At 37.2% G+C, this 12,803-nt stretch overlaps 1 protein-coding gene and 1 long non-coding RNA gene across 15 annotated transcripts in view; one reads left to right on the forward strand and one right to left on the reverse strand.

Moving 5' to 3' along the window:
* The window catches only part of Myo9a (myosin IXA), a 203,242-nt gene that overhangs the window by 123,219 nt on the left and 67,220 nt on the right, over nt 1-12,803 (forward strand). For all 12 annotated transcript variants that reach the window (XR_010053925.1, XR_010053926.1, XM_063264818.1 and 9 more), the window contains 6 exons: nt 898-978; nt 3,938-4,048; nt 5,381-5,503; nt 7,736-7,885; nt 10,212-10,531; nt 11,180-12,760. Coding sequence is in view for 10 of the 12 variants with exons in the window: in XM_063264818.1 (XP_063120888.1) it covers nt 898-978; nt 3,938-4,048; nt 5,381-5,503; nt 7,736-7,885; nt 10,212-10,531; nt 11,180-12,760 (2,366 nt within the window). In the remaining 2 variants the exon portion in view is untranslated. The remainder of the gene's footprint in view (nt 1-897; nt 979-3,937; nt 4,049-5,380; nt 5,504-7,735; nt 7,886-10,211; nt 10,532-11,179; nt 12,761-12,803) is intronic.
* Nucleotides 1-12,803, reverse strand: part of LOC102546766 (uncharacterized) — a 50,665-nt gene that overhangs the window by 23,717 nt on the left and 14,145 nt on the right. For 2 of the 3 annotated variants that reach the window (XR_005488232.2, XR_010054413.1), the window contains exons 1-2: nt 10,155-10,293; nt 7,770-7,927 (exon numbers count right to left, since the gene is read on the reverse strand). This is a non-coding gene — a long non-coding RNA (uncharacterized LOC102546766). Of the gene's footprint in view, nt 1-4,590; nt 7,928-10,154; nt 10,445-12,803 lie in introns of those variants that run through there. The other variant, XR_010054412.1, reaches the window with a different exon arrangement.

Genomic DNA, 12,803 nt, shown 5'->3' on the forward strand with positions numbered 1-12,803 from the left:
AAATGTGCTTGAAGAGTATTTGAGTTGGGTTCCCAGCACCCACATAAGGTGACTCCTAACCTTAGCCCATCTCTTGGGGATCAGGTGCTTTGGGCCTTTGTGGACAGATACACACACACACACACACACACACACACACACACACACACACACACACACACACACTTAAAAATACAACGCATCTTAAAAAGAAAACAAAACCTAAAGACTGTTGGAATAAGTAAAAGAAAAGCTCTGGTTCTTTAGCAAAAACGGATACACCATTAGCCAGAATAACTGCAATGTATATACAGAACCATCTATAGAAGGGAGAGCATGAATAAATCTTCTACAGACATTAAAATTAAACTAAGGTACTGCTTCTTTTCTGGAGGACTTTAAAGCTGATGAGAATGGAAGAACATCAGGGTAGGGCATGGTTACGTATACTGTAACACCAGGACTCCAGAGGTTGACATAGGAACATCAAAAGTAAGGTCAGCCTGAGCTACAGCTTGTTATAGGCAGGTCCACCTTGAACAAATATAAAGGTCCTATCTCAAAACAGAGATAGGAGTGGGGAACAAAATTACCCAAAATGTTCATTTTAACAAAGTTAGTTAATGAATGTGAAAAACAGTGAAAAATTATCCTCTCTTTAGAGTGTTCTAAAATGTAACTGCAATAATAACTATTGTCAGAGTATCTATTTTAAGATTAAGATTAAATTGTGTTCTTTATCCTTAACAATTCTTGATTTAACCAGAATGGGAATACATACAATTTCCTTTTCAGAAACATTTTTTTTACATATGTATAGAAGTTTTTTTTGTATATTTTGCCACATAATTGTTTATAAGTTACTTGTTATCAACTCTTGAATAAAAGAGCATTCTAATGACACTACTTTTATTGCAGGTCTCCTTAAGCAAGCTGATGGAGACACTTGATCAAGCAGAACCATATTTTGTAAAATGCATTCGCTCAAATGCTGAAAAGGTAAAAGTATTGTATACATGACAGCATATCATTGAAGTTACTTCAAAATGAAGTCTGAATAGAGAGGAACTATGCATACGTTCTGTACAGAAATATAATACTCTGTAAATATTATCTATAGCTAGTTTTTTATTTTCATACTTACACATCTGTAAGTTATTTGTGGATTTGACTCGGTGTGTACTAGAATCTGAGAGGCAAGTATTACCCCTTGAAATTCCATGAGAAAAATGATTTTTTTCCTATGAAAATTTTATATACTTTTTCTAATAGGATATATTTCTTTATTTACATTTCAAATGCTATTTCCTTTCCCGGTTTCCTGTCCATACCCACTCTCCCCCAATATTCCCCTGCACTGGGGGTCCAACCTTGGCAGGACCAAGGGCTTCTCCTTCCACTGGTGCCCAACAAGGCCATCCTCTGCTACATATGCAGTTGGAGCCATGGGTCAGTCCATGTGTAGTCTTTGGGTAGTGGTTTAGTCCCTGGGAGCTCTGGTTGGTTGGCATTGTTGTTCTTACACTCTTTTTTTTTTGGTTTTTTTTTTTTCCTCCCCCCCCCCCCGGGTCTTGCGCCTGCTAGGCAAGCGCTCTACCGCTGTGTTCTTACACTCTTAAAGGCTAATTAATCTCCTCTGTTGGATATTGTCTATGTCTCTTGCTTAGAAATTTTTGCCCATACCTTTTCTATTGCAGTACCTTTAATTTAGCACTTGTCAAAATTTAATGTGTAAATATGTCATTTTTATGTTCATTAAAGGAAAAGTAGTTTGTATCTAAAAAGCTTAAATACAATAGATATTAAGTTCATCTTATTTGTTTGCATGCATGTGTGCACATTGCCACTGTACACATGTAGAGGTCAGAGGACAGCTTGTAGGAATTATGTCATATTTTACTTCATTTTTAATAAACAGTCTGCATTTCTGCTGTTTAAACACTTTGTGTTGGGGCTGGTGAGATGGCTCAGCAGGTAAAGTCTCTTGAGCTGAGCTTTATAACCTTTTTGTTCACAGAACCCACACAATAGAAGGAGACTGACTCTCCTAAGTTGTCCTCTGACTTCCTCATGTGTTCTGTGGCATACATATACCTGCTTCTGAACACACACACACACACACACACACACACACACACACACACACACACACACTGTAGTTGAGTTCTTTTGTTATTCCATGGCTTAAATATTTCATCTGTGTAATGATCTACTGTAATTATAATACTAAAAATCATAGTCCTTTTTGAGTATTAATAGCTTACAGTTATGAAGTGCTTAGTTACTGCTTGTATTGAATAGAAGTTTAAGTTTCAATTATTGAGACCTCACTGTTCAAAAGTTTAGTTAATAAAATGTATCAGGTCTCAGGATAAGTTCTGAATATATGTAACATATATTTAGACATATAACACACTCATACATACACATGTACTGTTTTTAACAAAACCTCAACCATTCAATTTTACTAATGAAGAATATGCTGGGGTGAAAGCCTGCTAACTCAGAGAGGCAGAGAAAGTAACCAGTCCAGAAGGCTGAGTATTCTTCCTAGCAACATCACAAAAGGAAAGGGAAGTTCTTCTTCTCCACAGTGTCATAAAACTCCTCAAACTGAATGTTCCTCCCTTCTACTTCCTGTACATCTCTCTATCCACCCTCTTGACTTCCTCTTACTCTCTCTGTTTTTTCTATGTTCACTCCCTGTCAACTGACTGCTTGCTTTAACCCTTTGACCTAAGGTTGACTTTATTTAATCCTGATTACAGTAAACCGAAAACTCTTGGATTAAAGGTGTATGCTATGGCTGAACCAAACCACAACTAGAAGCAGGTTTTCTAGTAAAAAAAAAAATTCAAAAAAATATACATTTTTGTGTTTCACAATGTTATTGAATATCCTGCAATGTATGCTAACTCTCATTATTTAACATAAATTCATTTGATTTCTTTTCCTTGATAGCTTGCATGCCCCATTAAGAATTGACTTAAAAAGGGGTTGGGGATTTAGCTCAGTGGTAGAGCACTTGCCTAGGAAGCGCAAGGCCCTGGGTTTGGTCCCCAGCTCCCAAAAAAAGAACCAAAAAAAAAAAAAAAGAATTGACTCAAAAGATTATTAAAAATAATATTATGAGAACTGACCTAGAAGTAATATAAAAAGCTACAAATACATCTCTTTAGAATGCTTAGAAATATAACCTCTGAGATACCTAGGGGAATCTGAGCCTCCTTCCTGTGAGTGCCTATGTAATAAAGGAGTTTAACATTCCTAAGACTACCAGGATTTTTTTCCCCTCTTTTTCTGTGTTTGATGCCTATGTCGTAAGCAAAATTTTACAAAAAATAAACACCTTTTGCCTTTTATTAGGAGAATTTTGTCAGTTTTAAGCCAAGGTAACAGATGAAGTAGGAGTTATTTTCTTAGTGACAGCACTAGATAAACATCTTGATGAAACACAATTCTTTTTTTTTTTTTTTTTTTTTTTTTGTGTGTGTGTGTGTGTCAAGCCAGGAGAGGAAGAGAGGGAGAGAGGGAGAGAGGGAGAGAGGGAGAGAGGGAGAGAGGGAGAGAGGGAGAGAGGGAGAGAGGGAGAGAGAGAGAGAGAGAGAGAGAGAGAGAGAGAGAGAGAGAGAGAGAAACACAATTCTAAACAACCCTTGGTTAAATGCATCAGTGACATTTGTGGTGACTGAGCTGTGAGGCCTTTGGACATTTACATTTCTACTGAGTATTGTTGGTCCTTTGCCTTTATGACTAGAGGAGCCTAGAAAGTTGATTTCTCCCTCATTATTCTAGGGCAAGCAGTCATCTTCTCATATGGTACCAGTTAGGAGAGCTTGTCAATTTAACTGCATCTTAATCCCTTAGTCAGTTCCTGGCTACTTAAAGTTCAGTTGTACTTTTAAGACAAATCTGAATTTAAAGATATACTAACTTTTTCTTTGCTTGTTTGTTTTAGCTGCCCTTAAGATTCAGTGATGCCTTGGTACTAAGACAGCTTCGGTACACTGGGATGCTGGAGACAGTTAGAATTCGCCAATCTGGATATAGCTCCAAATATTCTTTCCAGGTTATACGCTTCTATAATACATTTACATACTTATACATACATACGTACATATTCATATCACATAAATTGTTTCTACATATCTTGCTTTATATATCTCTAGATATGGATATCTTTGGGACTCATTTACCACTTATTTGAAAGGAGAGCTGTTCTGTTGAATGTATGTCATGATAGAGTATAGTGCTTGGCTATTCTCATTTGATCTGAATGTTTATCAATATTCAGTTTAACCATAATTTAGCAGTTTTCACACTGATTTTTTTCAATAATTGAAATAATTCAATGAGAATTATCTAGTCAAATAAAAAGGTTTCATTTGGTTTTCCCTGAAGTTTTCTTAGTAGCATTTCTTATCTATGAAGCAAGCTATAGAATGTTATTCAGCAGTCTGCTCTGTGTGTAAATATTATATTTGAACCTTACAGGAACTGAGCAATTTTTGCTGTTTGGAAAGAGAAAGCTTTTTTCTCAGTTGTATGTTCCAATATCTGCTGTATTTCCTATGACCCCCTTACTAAGATTTCAGGATTTTGCTAAATGACTTTTCTTTGGTCTTTGGTACGACTTTCTCAAAAAGAATAACCAATTACCAACTTCTGCCCTTCTTTTTAAAATTCAGTTTCCATTTGTTAGTATAATGTTTCAAGCTTGGTAACTTTTACTGGTTTTAAAACTATATTTTTAAAAGATGTTTTCAGTTTTATTTTATGTTTATGTGTGCTGTGCCTGCGTGTATAGCTATGTGCCATGTGAGTATAGTGCCTTGGAAGGGCAGGAGCAGGCGTCACATTCTTCCCAGCAGGTTACAGATTGTTGTTAGCAGGTATATAGACACTTAGACTGTATAAACCAGACCTTGGTAAAGTGCTCAGTGCTCTTAATCACTGAGCCATCTTTCCTGTCCCTCCTATTTATAGCATTTTAAAGTAACACTTTGTTTTGTTCACCCTACTTTTTTATTAATAAGTTTGTTCTTTGACAATTTCCTACATGTATATAATTAATTCTGGTTACTCTCTTACGCACTCTCTTATCAGTTTCTACCCCTGCCAGTTTACCTTCTACTTTTAAAAGAATTAGAAAACAGGCTCTAGAATACCTTCAACTCGTGTGTGTGTGTGTGTGTGTGTGTGTGTGTGTGTGTGTGTGTGTGTGTGGCTCGCTCCTCTCTTACAGTGTATTCTGATTTTCTTCCTTGTTGACTTGCTTTAAATAAAGTTTTATTTTTACTAAAAAGGCTGAAAAACCCATTAATAAAGGGATAATCCATTTAGGGCATAGTACTCATCTAGTTACTTTGTGATCAGATACCATTATCTTTTTACTTTTCAGGATTTTGTGAGCCACTTTCATGTACTTCTTCCCCAACATATTATCCCATCAAAATTTAACATTCAAGATTTCTTCAGAAAAATAAATATCAATCCTGATAATTATCAAGTTGGAAAAACCATGGTAAGTATATATGACTTTAGTCAAAATTGAGAGATTTTATATTTTAATAATAATACCTGTCTCTGTCTATGACTTTTATGAAAAGATCAGTTTGCATTAAGTTACTACAAGGAAGTTAAGTTAGATGGTTTTTTGTTTATCTCTGTCTACCTACCTTATCTATCTACCTTCCTCTATCTATGTATCTGTCTGTCTGTCTGTCTGTCTATCTACCTACCTATCTACCTGTCTCTCTCTCCGTGTATAACGGGCCATGGCAGGGTTGTATAAGTCAGAGGAATACATGTGGAATCAGTTCTCTTCCTTTACTATGTGAGTCCCAGGGATGAGAGTTTTTAATATGTAAATTAAAAGTTTTCAGTCTTGGTGGCAAGTGCTTTTACCTACTCTGCTATCTTGGTTGCCCATAAATTTGATTTGTTGTTGTTGTTATTATTATTATTATTATTATTATTATTATTATTATTATTATATTTGTACATGGATAATGTGTGAATGCTAGCACACCCGTGGAAGACAATTTTTAGGAGTTCTTTTATCTTAGGTTCATTACTGACCCTAGGTCCTTTATTCTTTTTATTTCTTTTTTCTTTTTTTCTTTCTTTTTTTTTTTTTTTTCAGAGCTGGGGACCAAACCCAGGGCCTTGTGCTTGCTAGGCAAGCGCTCTACCACTGAACTAAATCCCCAGCCCCTGTTTTTTATTTTTTTAATGGCTTAGCAATAAAAGTGCTTGCCATCAAGCTTGATAACCTGAGTTTAATTCCAGAACTCATATGATATACCTATAAATAGAATTGACTTCTGTAGTTTGTTACCTGACCTATGTACAACCTAAAATAAAATGCAATTAGTATTAATCATTAGAATTTCTGGCCAGTGTTCTGACTACAGCTTCATCTGTAATTCAAACCATGTCTAAGATATTCTACTGTAATGACCAACTTATCCTGTCTACAGTAACATCCAGATTCCTCTACTGCCATTTTCAGCTATTTTCTTTATTACCTTTTATTTATATTTTTCTTCTTCCTCCTCTTCCTTCTTCTTTTCTTCCTTTTCATTCAATTTTCAAGGAGAAAACCATGATCATCTTGGGCTTACCTAACTGATTTAATCCTTTTGTAAAAAAAATCTTCTTTTGGTTCTTTTCTTAGAATTGATTCTTATATCTCAGCCTGTTTCTTTATTCCTGATTCCATTTTATTTCTTGCTCCTTAGCTTGTTTCCTCTATATTACTTTGAAAATATTAAACTACTATTTATGCTCTATTTTAGTCATTCTATTTAATGTATTCTACCCATTTATTAAAATCACTTAAATATGATGCTTTCCTTTTATTGACCTCATGCTCAATTATAATCCCCATTAAATTTATATATCTTCCTCACTTGCACTGACTGGTCCTCCTTATTGTTAGGCAATAGAACTGCATGCCTACAATCTACACACTAGAAAACAGTACCAGGAAAATTACTTATTCATGATCATTCTAGCTGCATAGAAATTCCCTGCCAGCTTGGGCTACATGAGCATTTGTTATAAAACATAAGACAAAATAACGCCCACTTCCATACTCTAGCTTCATAATATCTAACAGTACTTTGTGAAGATTAATTATTGAGTAATTTTAGTTTTTTTAACTTTTATGTTGCTCAGGTAAGATCATCTAACTCTAATCCTTAGTAGTTTACTCTTTAACTCCTGTAATATGATATCTGCCTGCTCCTAAAGATGAATCATAAATCTGCTTCCAAAGAGATATGTCTAATTTATACTTCGTATATACCTACTTTTGGCTCTGGGGAATAGGAAGCCTTCAATGCACAGTAGATGGTTATCGTTGGCTCCTTCAGGTTTATAACCGTTTTTCAAGGTCTGTGGTTTCAGTTTTCCCCTTAATCCAACATTTTCAAAAATTGTGACATACTATCCAGAGGTATCCTGATCTTTTACAGTAATATTTTTTCCAGATGAGAGGCAGTAATGTAGCGTAATGTTTGACAGTGAAAAGTTGGTGCTTTTATCATTTTCCCATTTCCTCTCAGGTACAAGCATCTTTTTTTCAGTTTGAGAATGATTACTTTAGTCCAGGTGAGAGAACCATTTATCAGTACTTTGTTTGCATTTCTGCCATTATATGTGTTTTCTCTGAAAGCTTACCACGGAAATAATAATACATGGATAATTTTCATTTTTTCTTAAGCTTTATTCCTTGTCTTCCTTCTGATAGGTGTTCCTAAAGGAGCATGAACGACAGCACTTACAGGATCTGCTTCATCAGGAAGTGCTTCGCAGAATCATACTGCTGCAGCGGTGGTTCAGGGTCTTGCTCTCTAGGCAGCAGTTCCTTCACTTGAGACAGGCGTCTGTTATTATTCAGGTAGGATGAGAAAGAGATTCTCCATATGAAAGAGCCATTTTACTGTGAAACATTTAAATAATAATGAAACCTTAGTGATGAGAATGAATCATGCTTATTTCTTTTTTCCTTTTAATTTATTCTTCTCTCATATATTACATCCAACTGCACTTTCCCTTCCCTCCCCTACCTTCTCTTTCTCCCAGATCCACCCACCACCACCCTTAACCTCCCCTCAGAGTCAGGGACATCAACTAAATATGGCATAACAAGCTATAAATAGGACCAGGTCCATATTCTCACAGCAAGGCTGAATGAGGCATCCCAGTAGGAGGAAAAGCATCCCAAAGGCAGGCAGAAGAGTCAGAGACAGCTCTTGCTCCCAGTGTTATCACGAGCACTGAGCTACACAACCATAACATATATAGAGAGAGCACTTAGTCAGGCCCATACAGGCACCCTGATCTCTGTGAGCCCACATGAGTCCCAGTGAGTTGATTCTGTAGACTGTTTTTGTGGTACTTCTGACTCTTTGTTTCCCCAATCCTTATGCCCTATCCTTTAAGGGACACCCTAGACTTCATCTAATATTTGGCTGTGGGACTCCACATCTGTTCCCATCAGTTTCTCTAATGGTGATTCTGCTAAGCTCCTCATATCCTGCAAGCATGGTACACTGTAAGTTGGAGGGTTTGTGGCTGGGTTGGTGTCCCAATCCTTCACTTGAGACCTTGCTTAGTTGTACAGGATGGCTGGTTCAGGCTCTGTATCCCCCACTGCTAGGAGTCTGCTAGTGTCATGCTCGTAGATTCCATGGAGTTTCCATTGTACTGGATTTTTACCTCACTCCCAAAATGCTCAATTCTAGTCATCTCTCCAATGATTCTCCCCCTCCAGCCCTCCTCCTGATTCCTCCTGTTCCCATCCTCACCCGCTCCAGTCCACCCTTGACGTTTCTTTTCTATTGGCCCTCCCCAGGTACATCCTTGTCTTCCCCCTTTAACCCTTATTACTTATTTTCTCTGGCTCTGCAGATTATGCATGATTATCCTTTACTTCACAACGAATGTCCACTTATTTGTGTGTATATGCTTGTCTTTTTGACCCTGAGTTACCTCACTCAGGATGATTTCTTTTTCCGAGTTCCATCCATTTGCCTGGAAATTTCATGTTACTTTGTTTTCTAACTGCTGAATAATACTCCATTGTGTAAATGTACCACATTTTTTTCCACTCTGATTGAAGGACATCTATGTTGTTTCCACTTTCTGGCTTTTATGAATATAGCCTTTATGAACATATTTTAGCAAGTGTCCTTGTGGTAGGATGGGGCCTCTTTTGGATATAAGCCCAAGAGTGGTATGATTGGGTCTTGAGGTAGATTGATTGAAATAAGGAAGGGCTATATTGCTTTCTATAGTGGCTGTGTGTGTTTGCAGTCCCACCAGCAATGGAGGAGTGTTCTCCTTTCTCCACATTCTCACCAGCATGAGCTTGTATTTCTGATCTTATCCATTCTGACAGGTATAGTAAGATGGACTCTCCAAGTGATTTTGATTTGCATGGAGTTTAAAGCCAGCCTGCTAGCCTGCCTATATACATTTCTAGAAAAGTCAGAGCTACAGTGGAGACACCCTAAAAAATAAACAGATAAATAAAAAAAGAAAGAAAATAGAGCCTATTAATTTATAGAATATGAAAACATCTAAAATTTTAAATTGTATAATTTTAAATTCAACTAGATTATTTGAAATAACAGTTGTAATAAGCAAAGACAGCTTTTGTTTTCTAAAGAGCCAAGTTTTTACTTACTATTTTACATTTGATGTGTCCTTGGATAAAAGCCTGACCTGTGGGCTTTGTTTTGTTTTTGTTTTGCCATAATCCCCAACCACTACTTCATGGAACTTTTCTCCTGATGAATTTTTGCAGAGGCCTGCCCATTGTCAAAGGGCCTCCATTAACACGGCTCATCAGTTGTGTATAAAACCACAAACATGAGCATGGCACTTGCTTAATTTAAGGCTTTGGCAATTCTGTGGATCCCATCTGATAAGGCGTTTGGTCTTAGAGGAGGTCATCTCCAGTACCTCCTGTAAAGTAGTCCTAACTTCCATTACACCTACAGCAGCAGGTTATAGGCGAGACCAAACCTGGACCAACCAAAGCATCAACACAACTCAATGGCAGCATAGAAGGCGCTAATGTTGTTGTTGCTATTAGTTTTTAACCACCAACAAGTTAGCTACATATGCTTAAAGTGTAGACATAGAAATTTAGCCTATTTTACCTCTTCTATTTAACGAGTGGTAATGTGACAGCCATTTTCTCTTTTCATTTCCCTTAGCGATTCTGGAGGAACTATCTAAATCAGAAGCAAGTTAGAAATGCGGCTGTGGAGAAAGATGCTTTCATCATGGCTAGTGCAGCTTCCCTTCTTCAAGCGTCCTGGCGTGCTCACTTAGAGAGGCAGCGGTACTTGGAGTTACGAGCTGCAGCTGTCATTATCCAGCAGAGATGGAGGGAACTCTGTAGGCGTAGACACAGGGCTGCTACCTGTATACAGTCAAGATGGAGGGGCTACAGGCAAAGTAAGAAGTACAAAGAACAAAGGAATAAAATTATCCTGTTACAGTCAATATATAGAGGATTCAGAGCACGACAAAGGTAATCTTATTTTAATGAAGCAGTTGTTCCTTCTGTTTTCATAGTTCCTTTGTTTCAACCTCTGCTTTAATACTTTTATTATTGTGTTTTTAATCACTAGACTATGATAAAAGTACCAGTTCTAACCTGTATTGTCTGGGCTTTAGCAAAAGTTAAATAAATGTTCATTAAATTAAATCAGGTTGGAAACCTCCATGACCTATGGTCATAACTGCTAAGAAAAAAACTGTACATTTGGTTCAATCTTATAAATTTGTAAATAGTCAACTTTTTGTTTTTACCTTAAGAACATTGATCTCTATTGTACTATATTAAAATAATGATATTAATGGAGTTTTAGTATAGTTAACATTTTGTCTAGGCTATCCAGTTAGGAATTATTCATGTAAAGAATTGAACAAATACAATCAAGTTACTTTTAGAAACATATTCATGAATACAATGGTATGCACATACTAGTCCTAGCTAAATAAGGGGTGGAGGCAGGAAGATTTCTTGAGTCTGAAGTTTAGTGCCGACTTTGAACATAGTTAAGGATAGCAAGATTCCACTTTCAAAAAGTATTTCTATTAAAACTTATTGTAAATTTAATTGCCTTTATTGGTAACCAAGAACTATCGATAACCTACTTTGTCTATTTTTGTATAGATATAAGGCTTTAAAAGAGGAAAGGCTGAAAGAAACAAAACTAGAGCATGGATTGGCGCAGATCAAGACATGTGGACCTCTAGAAATCCAGGGTTCAGACCCTTCTGAGTGGGAGGATCGTTCCTTTGCCAACAGAGTGAAAGCCATAGAAGAATGTAAATCTGTGATAGAGAGTAATCGAATTAGCCGGGAGAGTTCAATGGACTTCTCAAAGGAGTCTCCAGACAAGCAACAGGAGAGAGGCAGGAGCCAAAGTGGTACAGATTTACAGGGGGATGTGATTGTAAGACAGAGGCCCAAGTCATTGGAAGATCTACATCAGAAAAAAGTAGGTCGGGCCAAAAGAGAAAGTCGGAGAATGAGAGAATTAGAACAAGCTATATTTAGCTTAGAATTGCTCAAAGTCCGTTCTCTTGGTGGCATGTCTCCTTCAGAGGAACGTAGATGGTCTACAGAATTGATGCCTGAAGGCCTTCAATCTCCACAGGGTACACCTGATAGTGAGAGCTCTCAAGGGAGCTTAGAACTTTTAACCTGTGATGAGAACCAAAAGAGCAAACCAGAGTCCCTCATTTTAGATGATGGAGAATTGAAAATTTCATCACCCAGTACATTTACCAATCCAAAATTTGATTCACAAAATAATGCCCTCAGTGCCTCAAGTGAGACAAGCTCTACGTTTTCTGGAAAAGGAGCATCCTCTGACTCAGAGCATTTGAAGAATGGAACTGCAGAGGAAAAGCTTGTCTATAGTTCTCAACCCATCACTTGTAAATCTCAGCTGAGAGACTCTTTTGTTTCAAGTAGTCTGCCTACATTTTTTTATATTCCTCATCAAGAACCTCTGAAAACAAGCTCCCAACTAGATACAAGTATCCAAAGAAACAAACTACCAGAAAGAGAAACCACTTTGAAGACAACTCTTACTCTGGATATTAACAGAGAAGCCAGGAAGTGTCAGTTTTCAGGTCAGGTGACTCCTTTGAATCCAGATTCTTCATGTACTGTGCTTAAGAAGCTAGAAAAGCTGAATATTGAAAAGGAGAAAAGGCAAAAGCAGTTACAGCAGCAGAATGAAAAAGAAATGATGGAACAGATTCGTCAGCAGACAGATATTTTAGAGAAGGAACGCAAGGCTTTCAAGACAATTGAACAGTCACGAACTGAGGCCTCTCTCTTGGCACCATCCTTTTACCAGTCAAGACAAAAAGTAGAGAGGCCATCTTCTCTGCATATCCAAAATACTCCAAGTAAGGGAGAAGCTGGTGTACTAGGTTCCCCATCAGCTCTTGCCACAAAAGATAGTCCCTCCATTCATTTACCCCCAAAAGACCGACCTGTTACCCTGTTCTTTGAAAGAAAAGGAAGCCCATGCCAATCTAGAACTGTCAAGGAATTAACCAAGACAGAAAGAATGGGTACCCAACATGATGCTGCCTGTAGACTCTCCAATAATCGCAATACAGAAAGAGAACACTTTAAGTCAACTCACTCTTACAGCCACAGATCTGATGACCCTTCCAGAGAGGGAAGTTCGAGACCTATTTTCTTCACACCAAAAGACAATGTGATTACTCCCCTGTAAGTGACATCGGTATTTTTATAGTTCAGTGAGGAGTTTCTT

This window comes from Rattus norvegicus, chromosome 8 (assembly GCF_036323735.1).
Source record: "Rattus norvegicus strain BN/NHsdMcwi chromosome 8, GRCr8, whole genome shotgun sequence".
In the NCBI taxonomy this organism is placed as follows: domain Eukaryota; kingdom Metazoa; phylum Chordata; class Mammalia; order Rodentia; family Muridae; genus Rattus; species Rattus norvegicus.